The 12,807-nt window shown below is 37.2% G+C and overlaps 1 protein-coding gene across 1 annotated transcript; it reads right to left on the minus strand.

Annotated features, from left to right (window-relative positions):
- Positions 1-403: 403 nt before the first annotated feature.
- On the minus strand, positions 404-12,531 carry LOC149831208 (protein LOL2-like). Its single transcript, XM_090012004.1, has 7 exons — positions 12,363-12,531; positions 8,465-8,578; positions 6,221-6,334; positions 1,244-1,353; positions 1,009-1,086; positions 855-926; positions 404-763 (listed from the first exon to the last, which is right to left on the minus strand). The coding sequence occupies exons 2-7, from the start codon at positions 8,574-8,576 to the stop codon at positions 722-724; spliced, it is 528 nt and encodes a 175-aa protein (XP_089868130.1). The 5' UTR covers positions 8,577-8,578; positions 12,363-12,531; the 3' UTR covers positions 404-721.
- Between the last annotated feature and the right edge of the window lie 276 nt (positions 12,532-12,807).

Genomic DNA, 12,807 nt, shown 5'->3' on the forward strand with positions numbered 1-12,807 from the left:
GCCCATGAGTTCAATACGGTTGCAACAAGAGAAGTCTTTGAGTTTGCGATCTCAAAAAATGGTGGAAACTGATCTTGCCCAGGATCGATTCCCCGTGGAATTATATCAGTGGCTTCACGTGGGTGTCCTTTGTGGAGTAGGGCACTCACCCAGTAAGTCACCCCTATTCCTAGGCAGGTTCCTCGTCATGAAAAAAGAGAAAAAAAAAAGAGTTGTGATCCAAATCAATGCATTCCAATGCCGTACCAGGACCCTCTCACTAGGCCAATCAAGCTATTACATAGAAAGTGGAAGATTTAGTGAACTAGATGGCCCTTGACAAACATGTCTTGAACAGAACCTGACCTTGTACCAATCCAAGCCTTGTCTCACCCAGATCTGAACATGGATTAACACTTCTCGGAAAACAAGCATGATGATGCATCATGCAAAATCCACTTATTAACATAAAATTACAAATTTGAAGAAACAGTTACTGTAAGATGGTTGAATACATAACCACGGCAATACATTTACAAAGACAATACACTTCCTATTGATCATGTGAAAGGCAATTTAACAGTGTCTGCCTCTCATAATTCGTCATCTTTGTATGCTGAAAGATTTAGTTTTTGAAATGAGCCATCATCAACATAGTGTAACTCATAACATGAAACACAGTAACCATATTTACTGCAATGGCCGGCTAGATGGATGAAAAAAGAACCCCAGCATTGCCCAGTCATTTTTTCCCTGTTGTAACTCCAACTACAACGTTGCTTACCTGTACATGTAAAGTCCAAATGGAGAAGTTTAATGCATCACAAGAAAACAAAGGTGCCAATGAAGATATCGTCTCTAGATATCATGTTTACCATTTTGCCGCTTTCATCCACAGACATTGGGTTCTCAACAACAACTGTTTGGCTATGTGTTTGCGATATTGACTGAAAAAACACAGTGAATCAAAGTCAGGCTAGGATGATCAATTTGACAAGTGGTGTGAGTACAGAGAGGTTAAGATCTTACTGTTGATCCAGGGGGCATAGGTGCCGGCATTAGTCCATAAGCCCCGTGTGTGGGAATGGGAGCTGGCATAGTGCTCATCTGGATCCGAAGAGATAAAATCAGAAAAGTGACAAACATCACAGCAAATTGCATCGCCCGCACCCACACACACACAGATATACACAAACCATTAATGCTGTATTACAGGAAGATGAAACAGAAAAAACAGATAGGATATTAACGGAGAAGTTCTCACTCCAACATTTGTAATAAAATGGCAAACTGCACATTTGACCGATGGTGCGCCATAAGGATACATTAGGGTTGTGTGGCACCGTCCACATTCAACATGGGCAACTTGATTTGCTGCAAAGAAATTAAGAGCAGAGAAAAACTGTAATTTTCACCCTTATATTCACAATGATTATGGGTGCTCTAATCATGTAAACAAAAAGTGGGACAAAAACTTGTACAAGTTATATAATAAAGACGAAGTCACATGCTTGCATGCACTTTAACACAAGCAAACACCCACACATGGAGAGAGAGAGAAAGAGAGAGAGAGTTGGTAAAATAACAAGAATAATTTGGATGAAAATTTTCAGTCAAGTCATAGGAAAGTCAGGAATCCTGAAAACATAAAATTTGATGTCTATGGAGAAGCCAAATTTCATTGCGTACTCCTGTCAAAAATGTGTTTCAGATCTGGGCCCATTGTGATGTTCTCTTCATTAACGTGTGGGCTGGAAAGTGTAATTGTTTTGTACATGTCCCGTTATTGTCCCTCGTCAGTCATGTATTCCTTTTATATTGATGAGGGCAATGTTGTAATCTATTCATACTGGAAATAAAAATTATAAAGCAAGCCACATGTTCCCACATTGGGAAACGTGAATTGAAGGCCAGCCCTTATTTTTGTTTCTCTTCTTTTCTTCCTGCACATGAGAACTCTGATAAAGTTGAAGATACCTAAATCTACTATGGTATCAGAGCACCCAATCGGTTGATGAGACTTCTCCAAGGTATGCTATATAGATCTCGAAGTGCCTTCTCCTGAATCTTTCATTTCTTCCTTAATCTTCTTTCTCGTATTTTCCTGATTTATTGGCTGTTTCCTGTTCATTGTCTTGTTCTCTCTATCGTATCTTGTTGGTGCATATTCTGTTCTTATATATCAGATTTGATTTGTTCCCACGCCACCCCCTCCCCCCTTCCAGCGCACACACACACACACACACACACACACACACACACACACACACACACACACACACAAAATCTGGGTACAGCAGTGTCTCATGATAAGATGATCATATGCATTTCAATTATTGCTTGTTGTTTGTGCACCCTGCCTTCCAGCTAACGATGTCCATGCCAGACACTCCTTGGACACTTGTTACTCCAGTTTTTAGTTCATGGGATGACAAAGACTGTTGGATACTTGCATTCGGATCTCCTACATTTTCCAGCTATGGATGCGTTTGTGATTGATTTTATCAAATAATCCAAATTATATGCATCTTGATGCATTAGTTTTCAAATGATATTATGATAATATAAACTGTTAATACTTTAAAGAGTCTTTCATGCATTATACTAGTTTGAGACCAATCTATTTTATAGTTCAAAATATTTTAAATGTCTTATTCCTGTATGCATGTATGACTGTGTGTGAGAGTGCAGAGGGAGAGAGAGAGAGGGGGTGGGGTAAGAATCTATTTCTGACACTAATTCAGGATGACTTATTTTGCATTTGGCTTGAGCTTGTAGAATCTAATCATAAACTGGTAGATCCAACCTTTAAATATTGAGACGTGACTAGGGATGTCGACGTCTTTTGGATCTGGACATATCCAGATCCAATATGTTTCAGATATGGGTCAATTGTGTTCTCTTCATCAACGTGTGAGCTGGGCTGTGTAATTGTTTTGAACATGTTCCATTATTGCCGCTCGTCAGTCATGTATTCCTTTTATATTAATAAGGGCAATGTTGTAATCTATTCATACTGGAAATATAAATTAGAAAGCAAGCCACACGTTCCCACAACGGGAAACGTGAAGTGAAGGCCAGCCCTTATTTTTTCTCTTTTCTTCGTGCACAAGAGAACTCTGATAAAGTTGAAGATACCTAAATCTATTATGGTATCCGAGCGCCAGTTCGATTGATTGGACTTCTCCAAGGTATGCTCTAATAGAAAGGTTCAGAGTGCAGGAAACTCTTAACGAGTTAGGTTCAGAGCAAGGTTGCCAAACTAGGAAGCGGAAGCGAGAAGCGAGGCATTTTAAAATTTATACGAAGCGGGAAGCAAAGTTTCAATTTAAAAGCGAAATATGAATAAAAAATGAAGCAATATGGAATCAAACAAGAAACAAATAAAAACTAAAATAAAATTGATCATTCTTATATTTCATGATTTTTCTGTAAAAGAGTTAAATTTTTGTTAAAATCTAACAATGATGGTTACCAATTTAAAGAAAGTACATGGAAAGTGAGTGAAAGCATGAGAGAAAATCCATGAACAAGATGAAAAGAAACGTGAGAAAAGTATATAGTATGCATAGACCATGTGTATGAGAAGCACAGAAGAAGCATGACGGAATCGAGCTTCCCATGAAGTTTCGGAAGCGAGGAGTATCATGCTTCCAAAGCGAGTTTCCGGGAAGCGAGCTTCCCACCTACCTAAGAAGCTTCCGGTAACTCTGGTTCAGAGTATCATGTTCTTGCCACAACCCTGTCATGTCTTGAATCTCTTACAACCTTTGAGAATTTAAGGCTCAAGTTGTTGGATTATGAGATGTCACTTAAAGGGTTGTCTGATAATATGAGCAAAGGTTGAGGAGATTTTCATGATGTTCTTTTCACAGAAGAGGTTGTGATTTCTGTGGAGGTAGGAGTTGTGGAAGAAATAATACAGGAGGATGTGATTTATTGCCTACTCCAAATACATCTCATTTGGTGAATAACCAAGGAGGACGTGGCATTCCTAACTGTTATTTGTGCAAAAAGCCTGGACACATCAAGGCAAATTGTTGGTACAAGGACGACCCCAAGTGTAACTTAGAAGCAAATGTAGTTCAAAGCACGCAGGAAGGTAGAAATAAAAAACAACAAAAGGGTCAAACAAGTGGAGCTAAAAGTCTCATCAGCATTACTTTGGACAAGAATGCCATGTTGGCAGCACTTTCCGGATTGAATTTAAAGCAGAACGCGGAGGAGATGTGATACATCAATTCTGGTGCAACAAATCATATCAGCAGTGATGTGGGTAAGTTTTCCGAATTGCTTTCTTATCATGGTAAAAGCAATGTTATAACCGGTGATGATACTAGACATCCTATATTGCATGTTAGTCAAATTTCTATTCTCGTATCTAATTTCAAGTTTTTTTCCTTGTCAAATGTTATTTATGTTCCCAAAATTAAGAAAAACTTTATTTCAATTTTCAAACTTGTGGATGATACTAATTCTAGCATCACATTTACCCCCAATTCTGTTTACGTGAAGAAGGATCTTCTTACGAAGAAGTTCGTTGAAGGAGAAAGATGCGAGAATATGTACATCATCAAGGAGAGTCATATGAAGCCCGTTAAGACGGATTCAAACATGCTACCAAAGTTGGAGTTGCTGCCATTGTCATCATCTTCTTTTGTTTATTTCTCTACTATTCATGAGTCCAATAAGCTTGAAATAAGGCATAGTTGTTTAGCTCTTTGAAATAGGTCCTTTGTTGAGAGACTTGTTTTTAGTCGTTTTATTCTTAAGTCCAATTTAGATAGGATGTTTGAAGGTTCTTTATGTTTTAGTATGAAGTTTTACTATCATTCACCGATTTTGTTTTGAGGGCATTAATGTAACTCAACCCATAGAGTCATTGGGACCTCCTCAACGGCTCTATTTGTAGCCGTTGGGGAGTGTCCCAATGGCCCTATGGGCCTCATGTTATGTATAAATAGGGGAGCTCTCCTCCTTGTAATGTTATGCTTTTTCAAGCATTATTGCAATACAACTTTTATATTTTTACTTGTGTTCTTTGCCCATAAGTGGCTTATGTGTATGTGCTTATGTGATTGACCCATAAATAAATGGTCATTTGTAATTTGGTTGTGTTCTTGAAAGCCCATAAGAGGCACTCCATTGCTCTTGTTCTTGTTTCATTACAGTAATAGTATCCGATCCATACAGTTATAAAAGTTAAGAACTAAACAACCCTAATTCTCTAAGGCTGAAAAAGTCCTGCCAGTCTGCCACCCATTTTTATTGTGTTAAAGTCTATTTCCTAACTTTAAGTTCTATGCCTCTTCAAGAGCCTAAATAAATAACCAAAAAGATCCACACCCTCCCTTTCTCATAGCTAGAATCCCAAATTTCCATCTAACAAAACATTTTCCTATGAGAAAATAGGGGTGCACATCGGGCTGCACCACTGGCCTATATTTTCCTAAAAAAGGGCCATAGTTTTGACCCCTGGTTCAGCATGTTGATGGGCAGAAATCGACTGGACATGACATGTCAACAGGCTGGTCAGCCCATCCAGAAGAATGGACCAGTGTGGCATCTAGCCCACACCTAAGGAATAGCATAATAAAATTCATTGTCTGCATGATCAAAATAATATATAAACATAAATCAAATAAATTAGAAGAATAAAACACCATAAACACATGTAGTAAAGCCATATCTGTGGTCCACAGAACAAACTTCATAGTATATAGTTAATGAAATGCAGAGAAGTCAACCAATATGCAGCTGAATCATTTACTTCTGAAGATATAGATAGTTCTCAAGGTCTACATTCATTTACACCCACCATTCAGGAGAATCCTTCTACATTGCAATCTGCAACAACCTGTGACTTTCAGGAGAATCTTTCTACATTGCAATCTGCAACAACCTGTGACTCCAGTTTCTTGTGTGTTTAGTGTTTATGTTTAGAAAGTGACAGAAGAGAATCTGTCTGCATGTGCGCATGCACTCGTACGCCGACTGTGCAATCATAGGTCAGACTGTTTTGCACTAAAGAGGGAACAATGAAAATGTGAAAGGTCAATAGTGTTGAGAGGTCTATACAACAAGCATAATAAACAGCAGATTCAGCTAGATAAACATCACAGTATTATGACAGCCATAACAGAGATACATAATAGGTAAATAATTCAATCATATGGATGAATTTAGCTATAAATGAGAACCATTTCTAGCTTGTCTGTCAAGCTAATAGAAGCAAACATACCTTCCCTTGCAAGGTTAATTGTATTACAGCAAGAACATCTCACACTAGTTGCTCCACGAGGGTACATCAGTAAGGTACGGCATCCTCCACATACAAGCTGTGACATGTCCGCACCTACACATGAATTGTGACAACATTATTGTTAATGCTACAACTGGAAAACAGTAAGAAAGTAAATATTACAACTTAACAATCAAAGAATGCTATTTCAATGGACAAATTGAAGTGACAGTGTTCATTCCCAACACAATCTCACATTACTTTTATTCCTATCACTGGTAAGGAAATTGGTGGAGCTTCACACATAAAATAAACAAACTGTATCCAATTTGCAAAATCAAAGTAAATTCTTAATCACTTTTTGTTAAGAAAGCCATTCAGCTTTCTTTATCAGAAGTTTATGACCAGCTGCTATCATCAGGTTTTGCATAATGAAATCTATGGTAACTAATCTTGATGAAGAGAATGCCTGAGACCCTTAAGCAGGCATTGTTTGTATTATCAAGCTGTAATGAAATTGCTATTATTATTAACAAATGCAATGTTCTATAACATAAATGGTATTTATATCTTCATTATTTTAGGGTGCACTTTGGTACACCAAAATATTAGAATAATATTGCAATACTAAGTCATACAACAATAATTTACAAATCCTTCAATTTTTTACATGTTTTGGATGGATCATGGATTAAAAGATTGCAGAAAAGAGCATACTCATAAAGAATAAAATATTTACATAGACCAAAAAAAATGTAAAACGATATACAGAGAGACTTAAGGAGAAGAAACCAGCAGGCACTTGTTCTCTCCCATCTCAGTCACTGAAAACAGGAAACTGGCTGGGACACTTTTTCCCTCTTAAATAGCAAAAACTCCTCTCCTATGTTCTATTTTCTTTCCAAACACATCATAATAGTATCTAATATATGAAAATAAAAACATAATTTATAATATCTTTAGCTTATAAACAGCAAAATTATAATTTTGAGAATTCATAGCTCAGCGTGCCCAAACAAACATTCAGACATTCTTGCTGCTTTTTTCAGGTGAGATGAGGGTGGTGATAATTGTAACAATGTCCTTCCTCATATGGAAACTCCATTCACTCATCTGCCTTGACAATTCCATTCATTTTCCCCCTCTTCTTTTGCTTAAATGAAATTAAAAAAATGGACTCTCAAAATCTGTTGAAATTCCAGATTAGGTGAGAGTATCCGCTTTACTTTACTGCAAGAATAATCCACAGGGAAGAGGGCAAACAAATCCAACAGAACTGAACTATAATATATGTTCTTAAATTTTAGTATGTCATCATGCAACCAACTCCTAACATGCAACTCTGCTCCAAGGTAAGTAACTTCTCTTGTGCCCTTTCCTCTTTGTGTGCGCGCGTTTGTATGTTTCCCTCTCGAGCACAGATGGATATCGTTTTTCAGAAGCACATTTAAATTTACATCCACGCCAACAAACAAACTAAAAATTCAGCCACAATCACAGAAGAATCCCAAATATTCTCCCAATTTCTAACATCTACTAGCAAAAGCTACCTATGACAATGTGAAGCACCCAAAGTCTCAGTTTTACAGAATTTCCCTACACAGTCATAACATGTATCCTTGCCACTAAGTTTACCATAATCACAAATTGTTTTATGCAAAGTCTAGCTTTACCTAAAGAATAAACTAAAAATGTATCTGTGATCATAGTCACAAATATCAGTATCGGTTATATCTCGGCGAGGCTATTTCTCATGATATTATCGGTTTGGTGATAAATCTCCAGAAATATCAGGAAAATCTCGGGACTTAAAAAATAAAAATCTAACAAAAATAAGTAAGAAAATTTCATGTTTAGACAAACAAGTACATAAATAATACAAGAAATAAGTAAAATATGTAAAAGAAGGAAGAAAAACTTATTTAAAATGTAAAAAATAAATAAAAAAGTAAAACTAATTGATAATATCGTGATATTAGCGCGATAATATCGTGATATTAGCGTGATAATATCGCGATATATATAAATTTCTGATATTTTGAAAATATCGCAATATTTTACCTTTAATATTGTTTTTCCATCATATCGTGATATTTTCAAAATATCGCAGATATCTGTGATTATGTCTGTGATACATCATATGCCAATGGCAACTTCTAGAATGTCTTTGGATTTTTATGCATAATCACTGGTTAACTACAGGCATATTTCAATAATATATAAGGAAAAGGAATTGAAAGAAACCAGGAGGTGGTACTGATGTTATTGTATTGCACATTGCACAATGAACGTTTGTGGCTCCTCTAGGGTAAAGAAGAAGGCTACGACATCCAGCACAAACAAGCTGGCTCTGCATAACTGCAACATGCCAACAGATAACAATCAAAATCAAATAACCAAATAGGGGACACTTGCATAAAAAATACGACAGCATGAAGCAAAATGGAAATAATAGCAAGTATGAGCATCAATCAGAGTTACCCACAGAAACTAGTCAACAGTTCACTAGATGATCAAGTTACAAGCCTTCGAACACTAGAAGCACCATATGTTCTATTCATGTCTATACATTAAAAAAGTTCAGAATATAATATAACTGGATAGGTATTGGGTACTGAAAAACATTGGGGGTGTTTGTGCCATTTGCTGCAGAGCTACCGTTAAAGCATCAGGCTACACAAACTGCAGGTGAGGAGTCGGTGGAGATAAGTCTCTTTTCAGCTCATTTTCAGTGGAAAGAGAATTAAACAGGGCATGGTCAGACTCTCTTTATGTGAGCCCTTCTCCAGGAGCGCATCATCCATGTAACATGACTCCTTCATGCACACTCATTATCTCTCATTGTCTATACAACAACAACAACAACAACAACTACGCCTTCATCCCAAAACAATTGGGGTCAGCGATATGAACCAAAAAAGAAATTCATTTTGGGTCTTCCACATGAATCCTTTTCCTCCAATCATTTCTATCCAACGCCATGTCCTCGGTGAGGTTCAAAGCATTCATATCCTTTCCTATCATCTCCATCCAAGTCTTCCTAGGCCTACCCCGACCTCTTTTAACTAATATATTTTCCCATTTCTCCAACCTTCTAACTGGAGCATCATTAGGCCTTCGCCGAATATGTCCAAACCACCGTAAACGATTCTCTCGCATCTTATTTTCAATGGGTGCAACACCTACCTTCTTACGTATCTCTTCGTTCCGAATCTTATCTTTTATTGTATTTCCACACATCCATCTAAGCATCCGCATCTCAGCTACACTCATTTTTTGAATATGATGTCTCTTGGCAGCCCAACGTTCCGTACCATATAGTAAAGCGGGTCTAATAGTCGTCCTATAAAACTTTCCCTTCAACCGCAATGGTATTCTACGATCGCACAGCACTCCAGTAGCACTTTTCCATTTCATCCACCCAACCTTTATCCTATGATTTACATCTCCATCAATTTCTCCATACTTTTGAATGATGGATCCCAAATATTTGAAATAATCATTCACCGGTATATCTTGCTCACCAAGCTTCACTACACTCCCATCACTACTTCGTTGCTTACTAAACCGACATTCCATATATTCAGTCTTACTCTTACTCAACTTAAAACCTCTAGCTTCCAATGTCTGTCTCCATAATTCTAACTTAGCATTAACCCCAGCTCTAGACTCATCAATCAAAACAATATCATCAGCAAACAACATACACCACGGTACATTTTCTTGAATTGATCTCGAAAGCTCATCCATCACTATCGCAAATAGGAAAGGGCTTAAAGCAGATCCTTGATGTAACCCAACCGTTATCGGGAAATTGGTTGTCACCCCTCCACAAGTGCGGACATTGGTTACTACTCCTTCATACATATCTTTAATTATACTAATGTACTTGAGAGAAACACCTTTCTTCATCATTGTCCACCAGAGAACGTCCCTAGGTACTCTATCGTATGCCTTCTCTAAATCAATAAAAACCATATGCAAATCTTTGTTCCTCTCTCTATATCTTTCAATAAGTTGTCTAAGAAGATGTATAGCTTCCATAGTTGATCTTCCAGGCATAAAACCAAATTGATTCTCCGATATCATGACAACCTTCCTCAACCTAGACTCAATCACCCTCTCCCAAAGTTTCATAGTATGACTCATGAGTTTTATACCACGATAGTTTGTGCAATCTTGTATATCACCCTTATTCTTATATAAAGGCACCAAAGTACTCTTCCTCCACTCATTAGGCATCTTATTTGTTCGCCAAATCAAGTTAAAAAGATTTGTCAACCATTCTAAACCTTTCTCTCCCAAGCATTTCCAAGCCTCGATAGGTATACCATCTGGGCCAACTGCCCTTCTTGATTTCATTTTCTTCAAAGCCTCTGCAATTTCTTTCTTTTGAATCTTGCGCATGAAGTCACGATTTATCTCATGAAAAGGAATGGAGAAGTCTCCAAGATCTAGAGCATGACTATCATTAAATAGCTTATCAAAATAATCTTTCCATCTCTCCTTAATCTCCTCATCTTTGACTAAAACCCTTTGCGTTTCATCTTTGATACATCTAACCATACCCAAATCCTTCGATTTCCTATCTCTCATCTTTGCAAGCCTATAAATATCCTTCTCGCCTGAACATCTCTCATTGTCTATGCTACAGAAATTTTGTCAGCAGCCTGAACATTCAGCTATTCAAGTTAAATGATTGTTGAATGGAGATATTCCCATATCTACTACAGTCAACTTTATTTACACTTGCTACAATGAGAAATTTCAATCTCTCATGCATCACCCATTCAGCGACGAAATATTCTGACTTGGCAATCGCAGTCGCAGGATAAGAAAGAATGAGAATACAGTGAAGGAGATGTCATTTTCATTCTAATACTTGAATTTAAAATTAAATTTTCAGTTTGGGAAATAATCACAATACAAATGTTTCATATCATGGTTTTCAAATGGATAGAATTTCATAATAACAGTGAAGGAACTAGGGGCCGTCTTTGCCAGTCAAAATTCACCACTTTCAGCAATCAGATGTTAATCAACAGAATGTCTAACACATTGAACTCAAAGCACTTGAATTTTTACTTAACTACATAGATTGTGAATAACTGGATTGCAGTTAAATTGACCAACACTATGCAATCTACTAATTAATCCTTCCATACTCCATGAAGTGTAACTGTGTAAGCATACTAAGCAATGTCATAAACCTTAGTCTCAGGATTTTCTTGGAACCGCCAAATCCCATCACATCTCCTGGGATATGCGATATTTAAGCACCTAAACACTGGCGGCCTTTGAAGATTCCATGAGTTTTCTCCAATACTCACTGACAACAGGATACAATCAGAGCCTTAAAGCTTTTGGTGTTTTCGTGAAAATATAAAAAAAAAAGTTACAAGGCAATTAAAATGCAAAAATATATAAACCATATGAAGAAAAAATCTATCAAAAAAATCTAAAATAAAGTGGTCATTATCGGGTAAATGTCAGGTCGCAACATTTTCAAAATAGGAGACATTTTAAGAATATCACGATATTTTCAGAATTATATCGGTCTGGAAAATCATTGCTAAAACCGCAATATGTTCAAAATATCAGCGATATTGGTTTGCACAGCTTGTAAGGTATCGTGCTTGTACAGACCATAACTCGATTCTTGTAAACATTTGACAGATCCGCGTTCTATCAATGTCCTAATTATATGCTGAGCCTTTTTGAATAATCTATTGCACAATCTATTCCAAATTCGTTATCGTAAAACTAAATCTCTTCTCTTTATTCTTCAATTCTCAAGTATTTTCAGTCGTCCGGAAGAAATCAAAGAGAACCATAGGAATTCTTACAAAATGACGCTCTTGTTCCCACGTTTTTTTCATCAAGATTACCGCTTGAAATAACCAAAAATTATCTCGATATATCCGAAAAGTCTCGCCTTACTTTTAGGAAAAACTCAAACTTGAGCGAAAGAGAACAAAAAGGAATTCAAAAAAGAAAAGAAACTTCAAACCGCGGAACCATATCTCAAAATGTCCACAAAAGGAAAGCATCTAAAACCCTAGAAATTGAGAACAAGGACCAGGAATTTCAAGATATCCAAACCGAGAACTAAAAGATGCCGACGGAAGACCGACCGGAATACCTTCGAATTTGGACGGAAAAGCCGCGCGCAGACGCCGGAAAATCTTCGCGATCGCCCGTCGGGATCTCTCCGAAACGCCCCAACCTCGCCCGACCGTACTGAAGTAGCGACTATTTTTGGGGGGTTTCTTCGGGAAGGGAAAAAATTGGAAACGAGAAATTGCTTAAACGGGAAGAATTCTGTCTGACAGATGAGAGAAGACCGAAGAGAGCGACGACATGAAAAGGACGAAGGAGGTTTTATGACATCCTTTCACATTCAAAGATCAAGCTCGCCAAAATACTGCTGCCAAGTTGATAACGTGAGAATTTGTTTGATTTAGGAAATACGAAGGCAGGCTAGACTAACCCAACCCGTTATATACGTAGGCCAAGTTAATATGGATCTAATTAGCCCGTTAGGCGAAGAATATTACATATGAATCTGAATACATGTAAATATTGCA

Source organism: Nuphar pumila, chromosome 7, assembly GCF_984573655.1.
Source record: "Nuphar pumila chromosome 7, dmNupPumi1.hap1.1, whole genome shotgun sequence".
Taxonomy (NCBI): Eukaryota; Viridiplantae; Streptophyta; class Magnoliopsida; order Nymphaeales; family Nymphaeaceae; genus Nuphar; species Nuphar pumila.

Coding starts and splice junctions, on each gene's coding strand:
- LOC149831208 (XM_090012004.1), bottom strand. CDS start 8,576: ATGCAGAGCCAGCTTGTTTGTGCTGGATGTCGTAGCCTTCTTCTTTAC. Junction 6,335..8,464: donor AACATCAGTACCACCTCCTG/GTTTCTTTCAAT, acceptor ATTCATGTGTAG/GTGCGGACATGTCACAGCTT. Junction 927..1,008: donor CTATGCCCCCTGGATCAACA/GTAAGATCTTAA, acceptor GTGTTTTTTCAG/TCAATATCGCAAACACATAG.